Below are 15,721 nucleotides of genomic sequence, written 5' to 3' on the forward strand. Positions count from 1 at the left end.
AGGCAGGATTTGTGATATTTCCTAAATCTCCTTAGTCATTGAGGCCAACTTCAGCACACAAAAGTACAATTTTTGATTATCGGTTGTTTCTGTTCAGGCCATTGATGAAATTTGGCAGTTTACCAGTTTGTACAATTTAGTTTCATGCATTTCTTGATTCATCGTGAGAACTGATTCTAAATATTGTATCTAATAGAGAATTTGGAAACAGTTATGTCTTGTACATAAATGCTAGAGTACATAAGGGAAAAGCAATAAATTGCATTAGTTCTTTTTATAAAGTAAAATTATGATTCAAAAGTAAATTCTTGTGGGCTGGAATTTAATCTAACAAATTGGAATTCCATTGTGCTGTACCAGAGACTGAAAAAAGATTAATATCTGTGCTCCTGTTTTCTACTGCTAACATCCCAATCCTTAGTAAGAACATTTGGGTTGAAGTCCACTCTAGGAGCTCAAAAATCAAGGTCTGCACGCCAGAATAATATAAAGGAAGTACTGCATTATTGGAAATGCTATGTTTATCCCACAATCAAAATCACCCTGGCAAACCAAGGCATGCAAATAACAAGCGGGACCGGACACCAATGCTTCACTGGAGGCGCACTGATGATGTTACCTAGTAGGGTGACGGTACGTTTGCAATCATATACACCAGCTCGGCAAGAAGTCTGCAACCTCATTCACAACCCGAGTTACAAAGCTTCTCAAAAACTTTAAAACACCTTCAAACTGGCCCCCAGTTGGGAGACAAATGCCATCCGTTTGACGGTGACCTGCAAAAAACTATACTTCCCGCACGAATGCCTCAGAAAACAGGTGTGACCACAAAGCCTGAAATATAAACCACCTATCAACAGTTCACAGGCATGGAGAACAGCTGCACAGAACAGCCGCAGAATGATAAGGATGCCCACAACCGCCCCCACAAATATGAGCAGGAAATTGCACGCCAAAAAACCCAACCAACCAAGAATGGACAACCACAGTGGAACAAACCATCATCATACAACAACAGAGGACCAGAAAAAAGAAAAGAATAGTCCTACAAGACAAACTATCCAAACTCATTCACGACAATGACATGGACAACAGGGAAACATGGATCAAGAACATCTTAGACTGACCACTTACAGATACTGAGAACACCGTCGTAGTATGCAGAATGAACTATAACTACAGAGACGTTAAAAAACAACTGAATTTTTGGCTGCGCGGGAATCGACACTGAAGAGCAACGGAGTCACCGAAGAAATACAACGGACCATCAGACAGACGATTGTCCCAACACTAAGCAAGAAAGGTAAGTGGAACACATTCAACACAAGAGAAGAAAGCGCTGGAAAGACTCAGGAAAGACAGAAACATCGTAATCCTACTGGTGGACAAAGGACGCATGACAATAATCCTTAACAGGGATCCAGTACACCCTGCTCCTATGAACTCGCTGAGGTACACAAGCCAGGATCCCCCCTCAGAACCACCGTGTCACTACCAAGCATACCAACATATAGACTAGCCAAAGAACTACAACGGAAATTGAAATACTTAGTTGGCAACACTTCCCACTCGTCCCAAGAATTCCTTAAAGTTATCAAAGACACCAGAATAGAAGAGGATGAGATAATGGTATCCTTCGACGTAACAGCATTATTTACTTCCATTAACATCTGCCTAGGCAAAGACAAAGTTGTCACGCCGCTGGACAAATCTGGAAGATAGGCACTCCATGACACCAAAAGCATCAACAACGACAGCACCCTGAAACTACTGGATCTGTGCCTCGCTTTACCTTCAACAGCCATATATTTAAACAAATCAACAGAACATTAATGGGATTCCCAATATCAGGACTCTTAGCAGAAGTGGTAATGCAAAGATAAGAATGGATAGTGCTCCCCACTATCCAACTCAAACTCCGAGTCCGCTATGTAGATGACACCTTCGTGATTATCAAACGCACGACTAGAAGAAACTCACTGACACAAACAACATCCTCACCAGAATAAAAGTCACAAAAGAAGAAGACAACAATAAGTGACTACCCTTCCTCGACATAATGGGGGAAAGCAAGAACAACAGGAAACTCCAGATTAGCGTACGCAGAAAGACCATACAAACAGACGAGATAATTAATTACACCAATAACCACCCCAACACTCATAAACAGGAGACTATTCAAATGGGCCACAACACGCTGCAGCAACCCGGAATTGCACAAAGCAGAACAGGTGACCTTGTACAGAGTTTTTAAAAGGAATGGATACCCAAAAAGCACAACCCACCTTTACCTCTGCAACAGTCATCCTACCGTACATCAGGGACATATCAAAGATGACCACAACACTACTCAGACTTCTTGGTATCGGTGTAGCCTACAAACCAACAAACACCCTGCGACAGTTACTGAAGAACGTAAAGTACTCCATACCCGCAACCAAGAAGACTTATGTAACATACAAAATACTGTGCAAGGACTGTCGGAAACATTATGTAGATCAAACTGGAAGAAAATTGGCAGTAAGGATACACAAACACCAACTAGCCACCCAGAGACACTATCAATTCTCACTGTTCTCATACACAGACAAAGAAGGACACAAATTTGACTGGGACACAACGCATTCATAATAGCACAAGTCAAACAGAGACAAGCCAGGGAATTCCAAGAGGCCTGGCGTTCCAACCGGAACTCTGTTAACAAATACACTCAACTAGTCAGATGTACAAATCACTGAAGAACAAAACCAGAAGTAATACCAACCACCCTAGCAAACTGAGGCGTATAAATAACAAGTGGGGAGGAACACCAACATTTCACCTGAGGCACACTGACAATGTTATCTAGCAGGGTGACAAAACATTTGTAGCCAAACCCACCGACCCGGTGAGCAAGTCTGCAGCCTCAATCACTAAAGTATGTTTTTTGTTTATTGTTACATTGCTGTTTGTGAGAGCTTCCTGTGTACAAACTGATTGTGGCATTTCCTTAGTTACAGTAATGACTTTAAAAGTATTTCACTGGCACTGAAGACACATTTGTGATGTCCACTGTTCATGCAAGGCATTGTACAAATGAGCCTTTTTTCAGTAATAAGAGGTGCTTTGTGTTAGCTAGTCAAATTCCAGCTTATTCTGGGACTTGCAACCTTGAATCTAAAATAATAATGGCTACTTGCCAATATTTCTCAGCAACGGAAATATCCCAAAATAGAAATGTAAATCAAAATAGTGTTTATACTTATCAAACGGATGGGTGCTTTTTTTGGTACGGGACTTAAGATTTTCACAGAAAAACCTGTTCAAATTTATCCAGCCGTGCATCTCAAACATGTTTCATGTTCTGTGTGAACCTTTTAATGAAAATGATTTAATAGATTTTATAAACCTTTTCATGACAGTATTCATACCTCCTGACGAGTCAGCTAGAATCTCAACGCATCTACTGGGAAAACAAAATAGTACATTTGGAGAAGGATGCAGCAGAGGAGGTAAGTTCATTTTGTTAATGATTCCTTTTCACTCTTGCCATTCTTGTTCTAGAAAGTGGGAGAACATAATCTGTTCTTTCTAATATTGTACAGATTCTGGAATGATTCCTGGGGTTTGGATGCTCACAAATGTCACCTACTCTTTAAGAAGTAATTGGAAGCAAAAACTGGGAACTATAGATTTATTGGCATTACTGTAGTAGTAGTAGTAGTAAGTGTTGCTGGCTGGGCCAGCATTTATTGCCCAACCCTAATAGTCATAGGGTAGTTAAGAATCAAACACATTGCTGGGGTCTGGAGTCTCAAGAAGGATAGAGCAGGTAAGGATGACAGATTTCTTTTCCAACGTGACATTAGTGAACCAGATGCTTTTTATGGTGATTCAGAATGGTTACTTGGTCACCATTAGGCCAACCCTCTCTTGCAGATTTTATTGAATTCACATTTCACCGTCTTCATGGTTCGATTCAAATCCATGTCCCAAAGCACTAGGCTGAGGTTCTGGATTCCAGTAACATTACCACTATGTCGCTGTCTCCTCTAAAGCTAGAAAGTATTATAAAAGATAGGAGAAATAGGCTGGTTGGTAATCATCTAATTAGGCATTGCTAGCATAAATTTGCAAATACGAAATTATGCTTGATGAATTTGTTGGAGATTTTCAAGATGTTCCTAACCAAATTTATAAACCAGATGGGATGGACGTCACATGCTTAGACTTTCAAAAGTCTTTTGATAAAGCCCCACACAGGAGGCTGGTTAGAAATGTTCAAGCATATGGGATAGAAGGTAATTTCCTGGCATTGATTAAATTGGGTAAGAGAAGAAAATAGTGCAAGAATAAACAGGTCATTCTAACATTGGCAGCATTAGTGGGCTACCACAGGGATCATACTTGGGCTCCCTCTGTTCAACAATCTATAATTGACGATTTGAAGATGAGGACCATATTTCTACATTTGTGAATGATACAAAGTGAAGTGGGAATATTTGCTGTGAGGAAGATGTAAAGTTGTGGCTTCAGGAGGATTTGGATAGACTTCGTGAATGGGAATATAATGTGTGGGAGAAACAGATGTGCAGAGTAATTCTTAAATAATAAGAGATTGGAAAATGTAGGTGTACGAAAGGACCGAAGTGTCCTTGTTGATAAATCACTGAACACTCGTGTCGGCGCAAGCTATTCGCGAGGCTAATGAAATGTTGGCCTTTAATGCAACAGATGTTGAATACTGGAATAGTGAAATTGGGCTCCAATTCTATTAAATTCGGTTATACCGCATCTGGAGCACTGTGTAGCTTTAGTTTCCTTGTCGTAGGAAAGATATTATAGATGCTGGTAAGATGTTTTCATTGGGAGGTGTTCTAAAGTCACGGAGCGTTATTTTTTTAAAAAAGGGATGGCAATTCAGTCTGAGACGAAGAGAAGTTCTTTTAAATCAAGAGTTGTGAACCTTTTGGAATTTTCTACCACAGAAGGCTGCGGAAGGACAGTCTTTCAATATGCTTACGGTGGAGATTAATGGTGATTACCCGTGACATAGAGGGTTATTGTGGTTGTGTCAATAAAAGCATCAAAGTGTTTGATCAGGCATGACCATATTGAATGGTGGGGTGGAGTCAATAGTCTGAATGACCTATTTCTTTTCCAATGCTCGTGTTCTTGATAGCAGAAATGTACGCAGACACACATGTAAATATACAGTGTACACATGTTTCAAAAATGTCATTGGTATGCTAATTTAATCTCTGGTGGATTTGGGATGTAGAAATGAGGGTATTGGGGGAAATCTTTGCTTTTCTGGATAGTATTGTGGAATCTTTTAACACAACCTGAATGAGATGAGGTTAAATGCTTCATCAAAATATGGATACGCTCAACAGGCCAGGCAGCATCTTTGGAAAGACAATTCAAATTTATTGTTTTTGAGCCAATGGCCTTTCACCAGTGGATGGTGATTTGGTTAGTTGCTTTCCCATCCATTGCTTGACTTGTGATCTGCTTATCCCACTGATTCCAGCACAGTCACTTGCACATATCTATTCCTTATGCCATGGCCAAGTCTTTCTTGGCCAACCTGTTTGCCGAGCTACTTAGCCTGAGTGCTTAGAGATTCATCTACCCATAATGATTCCAGATCATCCAAATGTTTTTTTTGATCCTACATTTCCAGTCTAAGTGATTCTAAGAAGAAAACAAAATTAATGAATATGGAGGAGAAACAGTTCAGTTTCAGGCCATTGAGTTTTCAATAGATTCAGAGTCAGTCTGCTTGTTCACTTATATAAATTAAGTTCTTGTCGGCACCAAACCAGAGTGGTTTCTTCTCTAATGAGGTATGAAAGAGGAGCATGAGAGATGATGGTGAAAATTTTAATGGGAATGAGAAATAAAGAAGGAGGTGACAGGTGAATCAGCAGAATGAGAAATGTAGGATTTGACAGTTAACCAATATGGACAATAAATTAGAAGGAGAATCATGAGAGCTGGAAGTAAAAAAGCATTAAAGCACGTTTCCTGCTAATGAATGTTTTTTGCTCTATGCAAGGGAAGAGGAGGGTTGACCTGACTCAAGTCTTGAAGGGTTTGATGTGGAAGCTGTACAGATGACACAGACTTCATGTTAATCAGATTCTCACTGATGTCCTCATTTATGGTAATAGATTAGCAGTCGGAGTGACTTGTACTAATAGTCAGCGGAGGGTAATTACAGAGAGAAAAAATGTACTTAACGTAGAAAAGATTACAGTTTATGTGCAGACGCTGACAATACAGCAGGAAAGTATACAGGAATACAGTGATATCAATGGTTTGACAAAAAAAATGGCAAATAAGTAAACTTTGTGTGGGATTTGGGGAAACATAGACATGAATGTTCTCTTATATTCTGATTCTTTAAAGTAAAATGGAGTATCTAGATAGACCAGCCACATATCGTGGGCATTATAAAGACCTGGTTCAGCGATGACATTAGGTAAACATTCTGGGATATGGATTGCTTTGTAACTACAAATCTGTCAATGGTTGTTGCGTTGGAGGTGCTATAGATTTTGAGGGAAAGGACTTGATTATAATACATGAGTTTACTGGATGCAAATGTAAACAAGATAACAAAGCAGTGAGTGGGGTTGGGAAATGTGATGCTATGAACAATTTCTGTAGGTCATTGCTTCAGGAGAAGGTTAGTCATTCATGGGAGATGTGGCAGATGCAATTGCAGTCTTTTAAAATAAAAATCTATAAAAGAAGAGGATTGGAGCGAAGACTCGATTTGCCACTTTTAGATTGTTACACAGTTGGTCAGTGGCCCCACATGGGAATGCCGTTATTGGAAATGATCTTGCAAATAATCAGAAGATATGGAACAGGTAAAATATCAGAACACCTTGACAACCGTGAGCACAATGTGGTAAAGGATCAAAAAGAAGAAGACAATAGAAACAGTTAATAAAGTCATAGAGCTGCACAACATGGAAACAGACGCATCCATGCCAACCAGATATCCTAAATTAATCTAGTTTTGTTTGCCAGCATTTGACCCATATCCCATTAAGCCCTTCCTATTTGGGGCGGCATGGTGGCTCAGTGGTTAGCACTCACAGTGCCAGCTTCGATTCCAGCCTTGGGTGACTGTCTGTGTGGAGTTTGCACATTCTCCCCGTGTATGCATGGGTTTCCTCCTACAATCTGAAGCTCTGCAGGTTAGGTGGATTGGCCATGCTAAATTGCTCGTAGCATTCAGGGGTGCGTGGGTTATAGGGGGATGGGTCTGAGTGGGATGCTTCAAGGGGTGGTGTGGACTTGTTGGGCCGAAGGGCCTGTTTCCACACTGTAGGGAATCTAATCTAATCTATTCATGTATCCTCCAGATGCCCTTTAAATGTTGTAATTGTACCAGCATCCTTCACTTTCTCTGGCAGCTCATTCCATACATGCACCACCTTCTGCGTGAAAAGGTTGCCCCTTAGGTCCCTTTTAAATCTTTCCCCTCTCACCTTAAACCTATGCAGCCTAGGTTTGGACTCCCCTACCTTGGAGAAAAGTCTTTGGCTATTCACCACTGTCCATGCCCCTCATTATTTTATAAACTTATATAAGGTCGCCCTTCAGCCTCTGACACTCGAAGTAAAATAGCCCCAGCCTATTCAGCCTTTTCCTATAGCTCAAGTCCTCCAACCCTTACAACACCCTTGTAAATATTTTCTGTACCCTTCCAAGTTTGCCAACAACTTTTCTATAGCAGGGAAACCAGAATTGAATGCAGTATTCCAAAAGTGGCCTAATCAATGTCATTGACACCCCAACCTTTATACGCAATGCACTGACCAATAAAGGCAAGTGTATCAAATGCCACCTTCACAATCCTGTCTACCTGCAATTCCACTTTCAAGAACTATGAACATGCACTCCAAGATCTCTTTATTTTGTCAGCACTTCCCAGGACCTTATTATGAAGTGCATACATTCTGCCCTGATTTGTCTTACCAAAACAGAGCACCTCACGTTTATCTAAATTAAACTCCATGTACCGATCCTCAGCCAATCTGATCAAAGTCCTGTTGTGCTTTGAGGAAACATTTGCTGTCTACTACACTAACAATTTTGGAGTCATCTGCAAAGTTACAAGCCTTGCTTTCTATGTTCACATCCAAATCGTTGATTTAAGTGTTGCACGGATTTTGAGGGGATGAAGAATCAGCTAAGGGAACTGAGCAATAGCATCCTTGGAAGAAAAGAACGTGGAAAAACGTAGGAGTAGGATATTCAGCCTCTCAAGCCTACTCTGCCATTCTAGACCACGGCTGATCATCCACCTCAATGCCTTCTTCCCATGTTATCACCGTATCATTTGATGTTATTACTGACTAGAAATCTGTCAACTAATGAGTTTTTACAATGTCTACAGTAGTGAATTCCAAAAATTCATTGTTGTATAATGTCTGAATATGCAGTAAACCTTTAGGAGACTGCTCATTACCATTTCATAGCATGTGACCTAATGGTATAAAGGCATCTGATTCTATTTTAACTGGTGCCACTGAAGCTAACATAAGTGTGCTACTGTTTGTAAGCTATAGACAGGTCTAGAAGTATCATGCCATGTCCAGATATAACCATTACTTGTTTAAAATAAAAGCAATTAAAGGCATCAGAATGAAATTAATATCAAGAGAAATTGATCTTAAGTGATTAAGTTACAGCTAGGTTTTAACAAACATAAAAATAAGGCAAAAGGCTCTTGTAGCAATGTGGTAGTATCCTTACCTCTGGTCCAGAAGGCTTGGTTCAAGTCCCCCTGCTCCAGAGATGTGTCATAACATCTAAACATGTTAGTTTAAAAATAAGGCAAAGGAGGTATAAGAAGCAATTCGGAGTTCACAATGAGGGTTGGATAGCATGGAAATAATAATATAATTTTTAAAGTCTTTCTATAAATATATTTGTAACACACAACTTTATTTAAAAATTCAGGGTGGTAAATTTCAAGGTCCCAAAGGTGGCATGTTATTTAAGGACCAAGTTATAATAGTGATGCTGGAAACGTGAGAGCTCAGTGCTGTCAGAATGGATGTCGAATTTCTAGGAATATGGGAAATATTAAGCAATTAGAAATTTCCAGTCGGGTATTTACTGATGGATGATGACACCAAGCTTAATGACTATAGGACAATAAGGAATTGTGTGTCAGTTAACTCCACAAAAGGGCATTGTGTCCTTTTATGCATTTCCTGGCACTTTAAGAAAACACTCCGACAGACATTCAAGATCAGAAAATAGCAAACATACTACTAGTTTATAAGAGAGGACATATGGATAGCCTACAGAATTACAATCAAATGAGCCTAGCAGATGGTTTGATGAAGATGATATGATTCATGTTAAGCATTTAGAAGACAAATAATTACTCTATGTTGATCATGCCAGTTCGTATCCAATCTTTCACTTTTAGCTCACTTACTTGGTGACTGTGTCTATATAAAAGAAAAAGTAGTCCAGAAAATGCTTCATTGGCCAGGCAGCATGTGTGGGGGAAAAAAAACTGAGTAAACATTTCAGTGCGATAGCCTTTCATCGATCTGAAGCATTAACAGTTTCTGTCAAGTGATAGGTTAGCTACTTTGCTGACTATTCCCAGCAGTGTCTGTTTTTATATCAAGTTTCCAGCATTCACAGTATTTTGCTTTTGTGCATGAAATTTACATTGTTATATGCAGGCAAAAATTTAACATGGTCTGGCAGTAAAAAAAGGTCAGAAGTTATGTGACACCAGGTTATAGTTCAATGGGTTTACTTGAAATTACAAGCTTTCGGAGTGCCGCTCCTTTGTCAGTTGAAGTGAAGAAAAAAAAACACAGCTGCAGAATTTATAAGCCAGAAATCAAAAGACTGTACAGATGGTGTGAGTAGGCTGTCCACTGGACAAAAAACAAGTCTCCGCAGGTGATCAAAAATGTTGGACTGTATGAGTACAATGTCACCAGCTGAATGGCAGATGAAGGAATAACCTCTGATCTGATTAATTGAGGAGATAATTGCAAAAAGTAAAAAGGTGTTGGAGACAAACCAAATGGCTGAAATAACATGATAGTTATAACAGTCTCATGCTGAGGGTTTAACCAAAGTAACAAGTAATCCAAAACTGTACAAACTAATTAAGGTATAGAGATCATAACAAGTTATCAAGGTGGTGGTGTCAAATCAGGACAATAAGGAAGATTTTACAAATACAGAACAGTGTGGTGGGGTTACATGTAGCGCATCATGAACTGAGGATCATGGTTGAGGCCTTCTTCATAGGTATGCAACTTGGCTATCAGTTTCTGCTCGGCGATTCTGCGTTGTGTATCTCAAAGGCCGCCTTGGAGGACACTTATCTGAAGATCATAGGCTGAACATCCTTGACCACTGAAGTGTTGCCTGACTGGCAGGGAACATTCCTGTCTGGTGATCTTTGTGGGGTGTCCATTCATCCGTTGTCGCCATTATACTATGCATCGGAGTATCTTACCTGCAGCATATGAGATAGACAACATTGGCCATGTCATGTAAGTATCAGCTGTGCATGCGGTGGGTCATGCTCCCATGTGTGATGGTAGTGCCCATGTCGATGATCTGGCACGTCTTGCAGAGGTTGTTGTTGCAGAGTTTTGTGGTGTTGTAGTCTATGTTGTCCTGAAAGCTGGGTAGTTTGCTGTGAACAACAGTCTGCTTCCTGCCCTCTGCTTGGCAGTTGTTTGAAGGCAGAAAGTGGAGGTGTAGGGATGATCTTGGAGAGATGTTTGTCATCATCAATGATATGTTGAAGACTATGAAGAACATGGTGTAGTTTCTTCGCTCTGAGGCAATGGAACAATGCCACCTACATGCACAAGAAGGACTGGAAACTGGGGAAACGTGGCATCACCACCAGCAGTATCCAAGCCTCCCCTGGAACCATGGTTGAAACTGGTACCACCACAGGGAAGTCCATCATCAACTTGTCTGACTACATCCTTCAAACAGATGAAATCAAAATTCTCAGCCAAGGGGTCAATTTCTGCCCCAATACCAACATGGACCCCACTGGTCTTGCAGCAGACACAGAGGAATTCATCAAGCAAAAGGAGGCTCTGGGAATCCTTCCACAGACGCCAAGATTTCAGCAGTGAACCCAATGAGACAACCAACAAAGTGGAACAGTCGATGGAGAGATCCGCAGTGCGGCGACCAAAGAAGAAAGCGTTGAATTGGACCTTTCCAGAAGGCCACTGCCCTAGGCTCGACATATATGCTGAAGCTGTCGGGAGATGCATTAATGCCAGATACATCAACCACACACAAGATAGCGCAGAATGTCACCCAAGCGCAACACAAAGTCATCTATGCTGTCAAGACCCACTGCAACATCATCATCAAACTAGCAGATAAAGGAAAAGCTATCTTCATACAGAATGGAATGGACTACTGCAAAAAGTGTCCTGACAGCTGAACAACCAGGAATGCTACAGACAACTACCTGCTGATCCGGCCAAAGAACACGTCTGTCATCTCAACAGACCAATCAAGATCTTTGATCCAGACTTTCAGAGTATCCTACCCACTCTCATCCTGCTTACTTCTCACTTACAAGACTTCTACTGCCTTTCAAATGTACACAAAGTCAACACACCTGGACTTCCCATCGTATCAGACAATGAGACCCTGTGTGAGAACTTCTCTGGCTATGTTGAAGGCACCTTGTGACAGAATTTATAGGCAGAGAGATCAACAGCAGACCAATCACAAGATCATACAACTGGTGTCAGTGAAGCGTTGAATAATAAGTCTCTGCATGTGACCAAGAGTGATAGATGATATGAGTCAAGTGTCAACTGCTGAATGACATGAGGGATGAACTATAATCTGATTAAATGAAGCTGAGAGGCAATTACAAAAATTAAAATATAAGAAGGTGCTGGAGACAAACTAAATGACTGGATTAACATGATAGGTCTAAGAGTTTACATGCTGATGGTCTAACCAAAGTAATAAGTAATCCAAAACTGTGCAAGCTAATTTAAGGTAGAGAGATCGTAACAATTTATCAAGGTGATGGTGTCAAAACAGGTCACTGTGGTGGGGTCACATCCAGCACAACATGAACCCAAGACCATGGTTGAGGCCATCTTCATGGCTGCAGAACTTGGCTGTCAGTTTCTGCTCAGCGATTCTCTGTTATTGTGTATTTCGAAGTCTGCTTCTCAGAAGAGACACACAGGATGCAACCAATAGGATACCCTTTTTCATCCAGTATTTCCCCGGAGTGGAGAGCTATATGCCATGTTCTCTGCAGCCTTCAATATGTCATCATTGACTCTGAGCATCTCATGAAGAACATCCCTATGCCTCTGCTTCTCACCTTTAAAGCAACCGCCAAACCTTAAACACACCATCATTCACAGCAAACTACCCAGCTTTCAAGACAACATCAATCACAACACCATACAACCCTGGCATGGCAACTTGTGCACGACATGTCAGATCCTACCGTCATTCATGGGAACACCAGATACTCATGTGACTCGGCCAATGTTGTCTATCTCATACCCCATAAGCAAGGATGTATCAGGCATGGTATATTGGCGAGACTATGCAGACACTACGACAATGGATGAATGGACACTGCACAACAATTGCCAGACAGGAATGTTCCCTCTCGTGATTTCAAATAAACCTATTGGACTGTAACCCAGTGTAAAATGATTTCTGACGTTGTCCACCCGAGTCCAACAGGGGCACTCCCACTTCATGTCTTATGGTCCAAATGCAGTGCAACTAGATTTCAGAACTAATAAAGTAGTTTCTGCTGAAAATGTGAAATTCCAACATTAAATCATGATTTGTCTAAGTTACATTTTATATTTCGTGTGGTCTGGGTGTTGCTGACAAGGCTAACATTTGCTGCCCATCCCTAAATGCCCTGGAGAAGGAGGTTATGAGCCATCTTATGGAACCATTGCAGTCCTTCTAATGCAGGTACACCTTTTAGTGTCAGCGGTTTGCAACAACTGAATGATTTCCTAAGCCAATTTAGAGGGCATTTAAGAATCTGTACTGTGGGTCTAGTACAGAGGCATTTGTAATTCTGATTAAGTACGAACTGCAGATTTCCTTCCCTAAAGTACATTCATAAACCTTGTAGATTTTTATGGCAATTGAGACAGTTTTTGTAGCACCGTTACCAAGACTGGCTTTCAGTTCCAGAATTTGTTAATTTCTTGGATATAAATACTATTAGCTGGGGTTGTTGGATTTGAACCTGTGATTCCAAGGCATTAGCTGGGCTTTTGGATCGTTCGCCCACTGCACCTGCATCTCCTTTAATTATTTTTCCAAACTTGATCCTGTCCTATTTCATCTTTCCAGATCAATAACATGAAAATAAAATTCAAGGAAACCATTGAAAAGTGCGACAGTCTAGAGCAGAAGTTGAATGAGCTAATGAAAGACAAACAAGTTCTTGAGAGAAAGTAAGTAATTTTGCAACAAAGGTTTTGCGAAACTCAGAAATTTCACAAAAGTGACCACCAGTTTAAGTGGTACACTCTAAAGGTGGTGCTTCTACTTCCTGTTTGTCAAATTTCTTCCCTCCTTTGCTTTTTAATCTTTCCCAATGCACCCAGGTAGGTGATTTTCCTTTATGAACTGAGCTGATTGAGCAAATTATTTATTTAGTAGGCATGTTATAATTGATCCTGTCTTTACCTGATATCTACACATGAATGTTCAGCAAGCTATGCAAGAAAGGATCAATAAAGAAAGGAAATACGTATTAATTTCTTTCCCTTCTTGCGTTCCCAAGTTGCAGGTGCCAACGGTTTCTCTTTTGGTTTTACCCTTATTTTTGTTTGTGCATTGGCTGTGGCTCAGTTGATAGCACTGATGATTATGTATTGCAAGGTCAGAAGTTGAGGCTGGTAGTCTGGTACCACTATTGAGGGAGTGCTGGATGGTCAGAGCTGCCGTCTTTTGGATAAAACATTGAACTAAGGCTACGTGCCTTCGATAAAAGATTCTGTGGCAATTTTTTGAAGAGGAGCAGGGGTGTTACTGTGCTATTTATCACTTGATCAACATTATTGAAGCAGATGATCTGGCTGTTGTCACATTGCGGGAGTTTGCTGTTTGCAAATTTCTTGTTTCATTTCCTTAATTGGCTTTGAAAACATTTTGAGATGTCTGGTGATGGGAAGTGTGATATAAATTGAAATGTTTTGTTTTTTATTTCTTAAACTAAATTCTTCCACATTTGCTGTCCAATTCTTCACAACTAGGCTGTTTGTGATTTTCACCAGATCCAAGGATAAATAATTTGCCATGCTGATGCATGGCATCATAAGCCATCGGTTCAGATTATTCTTTAAGATATTGTAAAAGTTAAATTAGGAATAATGGTGTAGGTCAGGATGTAATTCTACCTATTTTCAGTGAGAGTTTACTTGCTGCTCTGTGTGGAACCTTTTGTACTCTGCGAATACTAAATGGGATACGATTTTAGGAATTGTTTCATTTTGAAGATTCAGGTTGAATTTGCTTGTGCCAGTTTCAACAGGAACGTGTGCTATGTATTGTTTTAGGAGATTTAGGAAAAATGGATCTCCTTACAGCTTGTGATGAAAGCTGTGCTAGATTGTTTGTTGTAAACTCTCCTTCTGATTTTCTTTCCAAGCATGGTTTATAAAATTCTGCTTAATTTTCTGTAAACTCCAGCTTGTGTTTATAAAATTGAAATCTATTTTGACTTGGAAATTATTATTCTCAGAGAATTGTATGTCCTTTATTTTAAAAAATACTGAATTGCTTATGAGCAGTTTCTCATTCACACATTTTCACTGTGGTAAAAATGTCAGATATTTGTACAAACGACAACTTCTAAAGTTTCCAAGTCCTAAAATATGAATGTTTGTTTTAAGCTGAAGTATTTGGATTAGCATAGCCCTAGATATTTTGATGAATGTTTCTTTCCGGGTTCTAGTTGGTGATGTTTGTAAGCCTTTTGTATATTTGTGTGTTTATTTGATTTCACCCCTCCTTTCTACAATTTTTTTTTTCCTATGATGAAAGTTATGTTTCTATGATTTTAGTTATAAAAATTTGCTTTTTTTTCCCTTAAAACTGTTCACTTTGAATATACATAGAGTAAAAGTCAAAAGTAATTCGGAAACTTTTGTTGACATTGCACTGGTGTAAAGTGAGTTGTGTAACTGCAACCTGTCAGCCTACAGATCATCCAAGGCAAAGGTCTTTTTTGGTAGTACTTCTGAAATTGTTTATTTCACAGAAATACAGTGCTAGTCATCAACCGTTCAAGAGTTTAAAATTCTATTTAGCCTATGAAACTATACTATATACACCATTTTGACTTTAAAATGTGCAGACTTGACAAATATATATAACTGTGGAGTAGAATTAACACACTGTAGTACTGAATTTAAAGGATCTCATCCAAAACATAGTCAATATGGCTAAAATAGTTGTATTCTTTAATACTGTTCTAATTTGTATTCAAATCATAAAGTGCTCCTGTTGCTGCATGTTGTAAGTCTATTGTGTGTCGATGTTGCGTATATCACTAATCTGACTAGAGATATGTAATAAACTTTATGAGCAATAAGTTGTTGCTCAAAAGATGTATTTGCTAGCATTTTGCTTATTTAGCATCAATACAGAGGAAGGATTTACCATGGGGAATTACACTTAAATAAGATTG

The 15,721-nt window shown here is 39.7% G+C and overlaps 1 protein-coding gene across 2 annotated transcripts in view; it reads left to right on the forward strand.

Annotated features, from left to right (window-relative positions):
• The window catches only part of brap (BRCA1 associated protein), a 42,162-nt gene that overhangs the window by 23,633 nt on the left and 2,808 nt on the right, over positions 1-15,721 (forward strand). For both annotated transcript variants that reach the window (XM_048556044.2, XM_048556043.2), the window contains exons 10-11: positions 3,402-3,491; positions 13,378-13,481. In XM_048556044.2, coding sequence (XP_048412001.1) covers positions 3,402-3,491; positions 13,378-13,481 — 194 coding nt within the window. The remainder of the gene's footprint in view (positions 1-3,401; positions 3,492-13,377; positions 13,482-15,721) is intronic.

Source organism: Stegostoma tigrinum, chromosome 26 (assembly GCF_030684315.1).
Source record: "Stegostoma tigrinum isolate sSteTig4 chromosome 26, sSteTig4.hap1, whole genome shotgun sequence".
NCBI classification, from domain to species: Eukaryota; Metazoa; Chordata; class Chondrichthyes; order Orectolobiformes; family Stegostomatidae; genus Stegostoma; species Stegostoma tigrinum.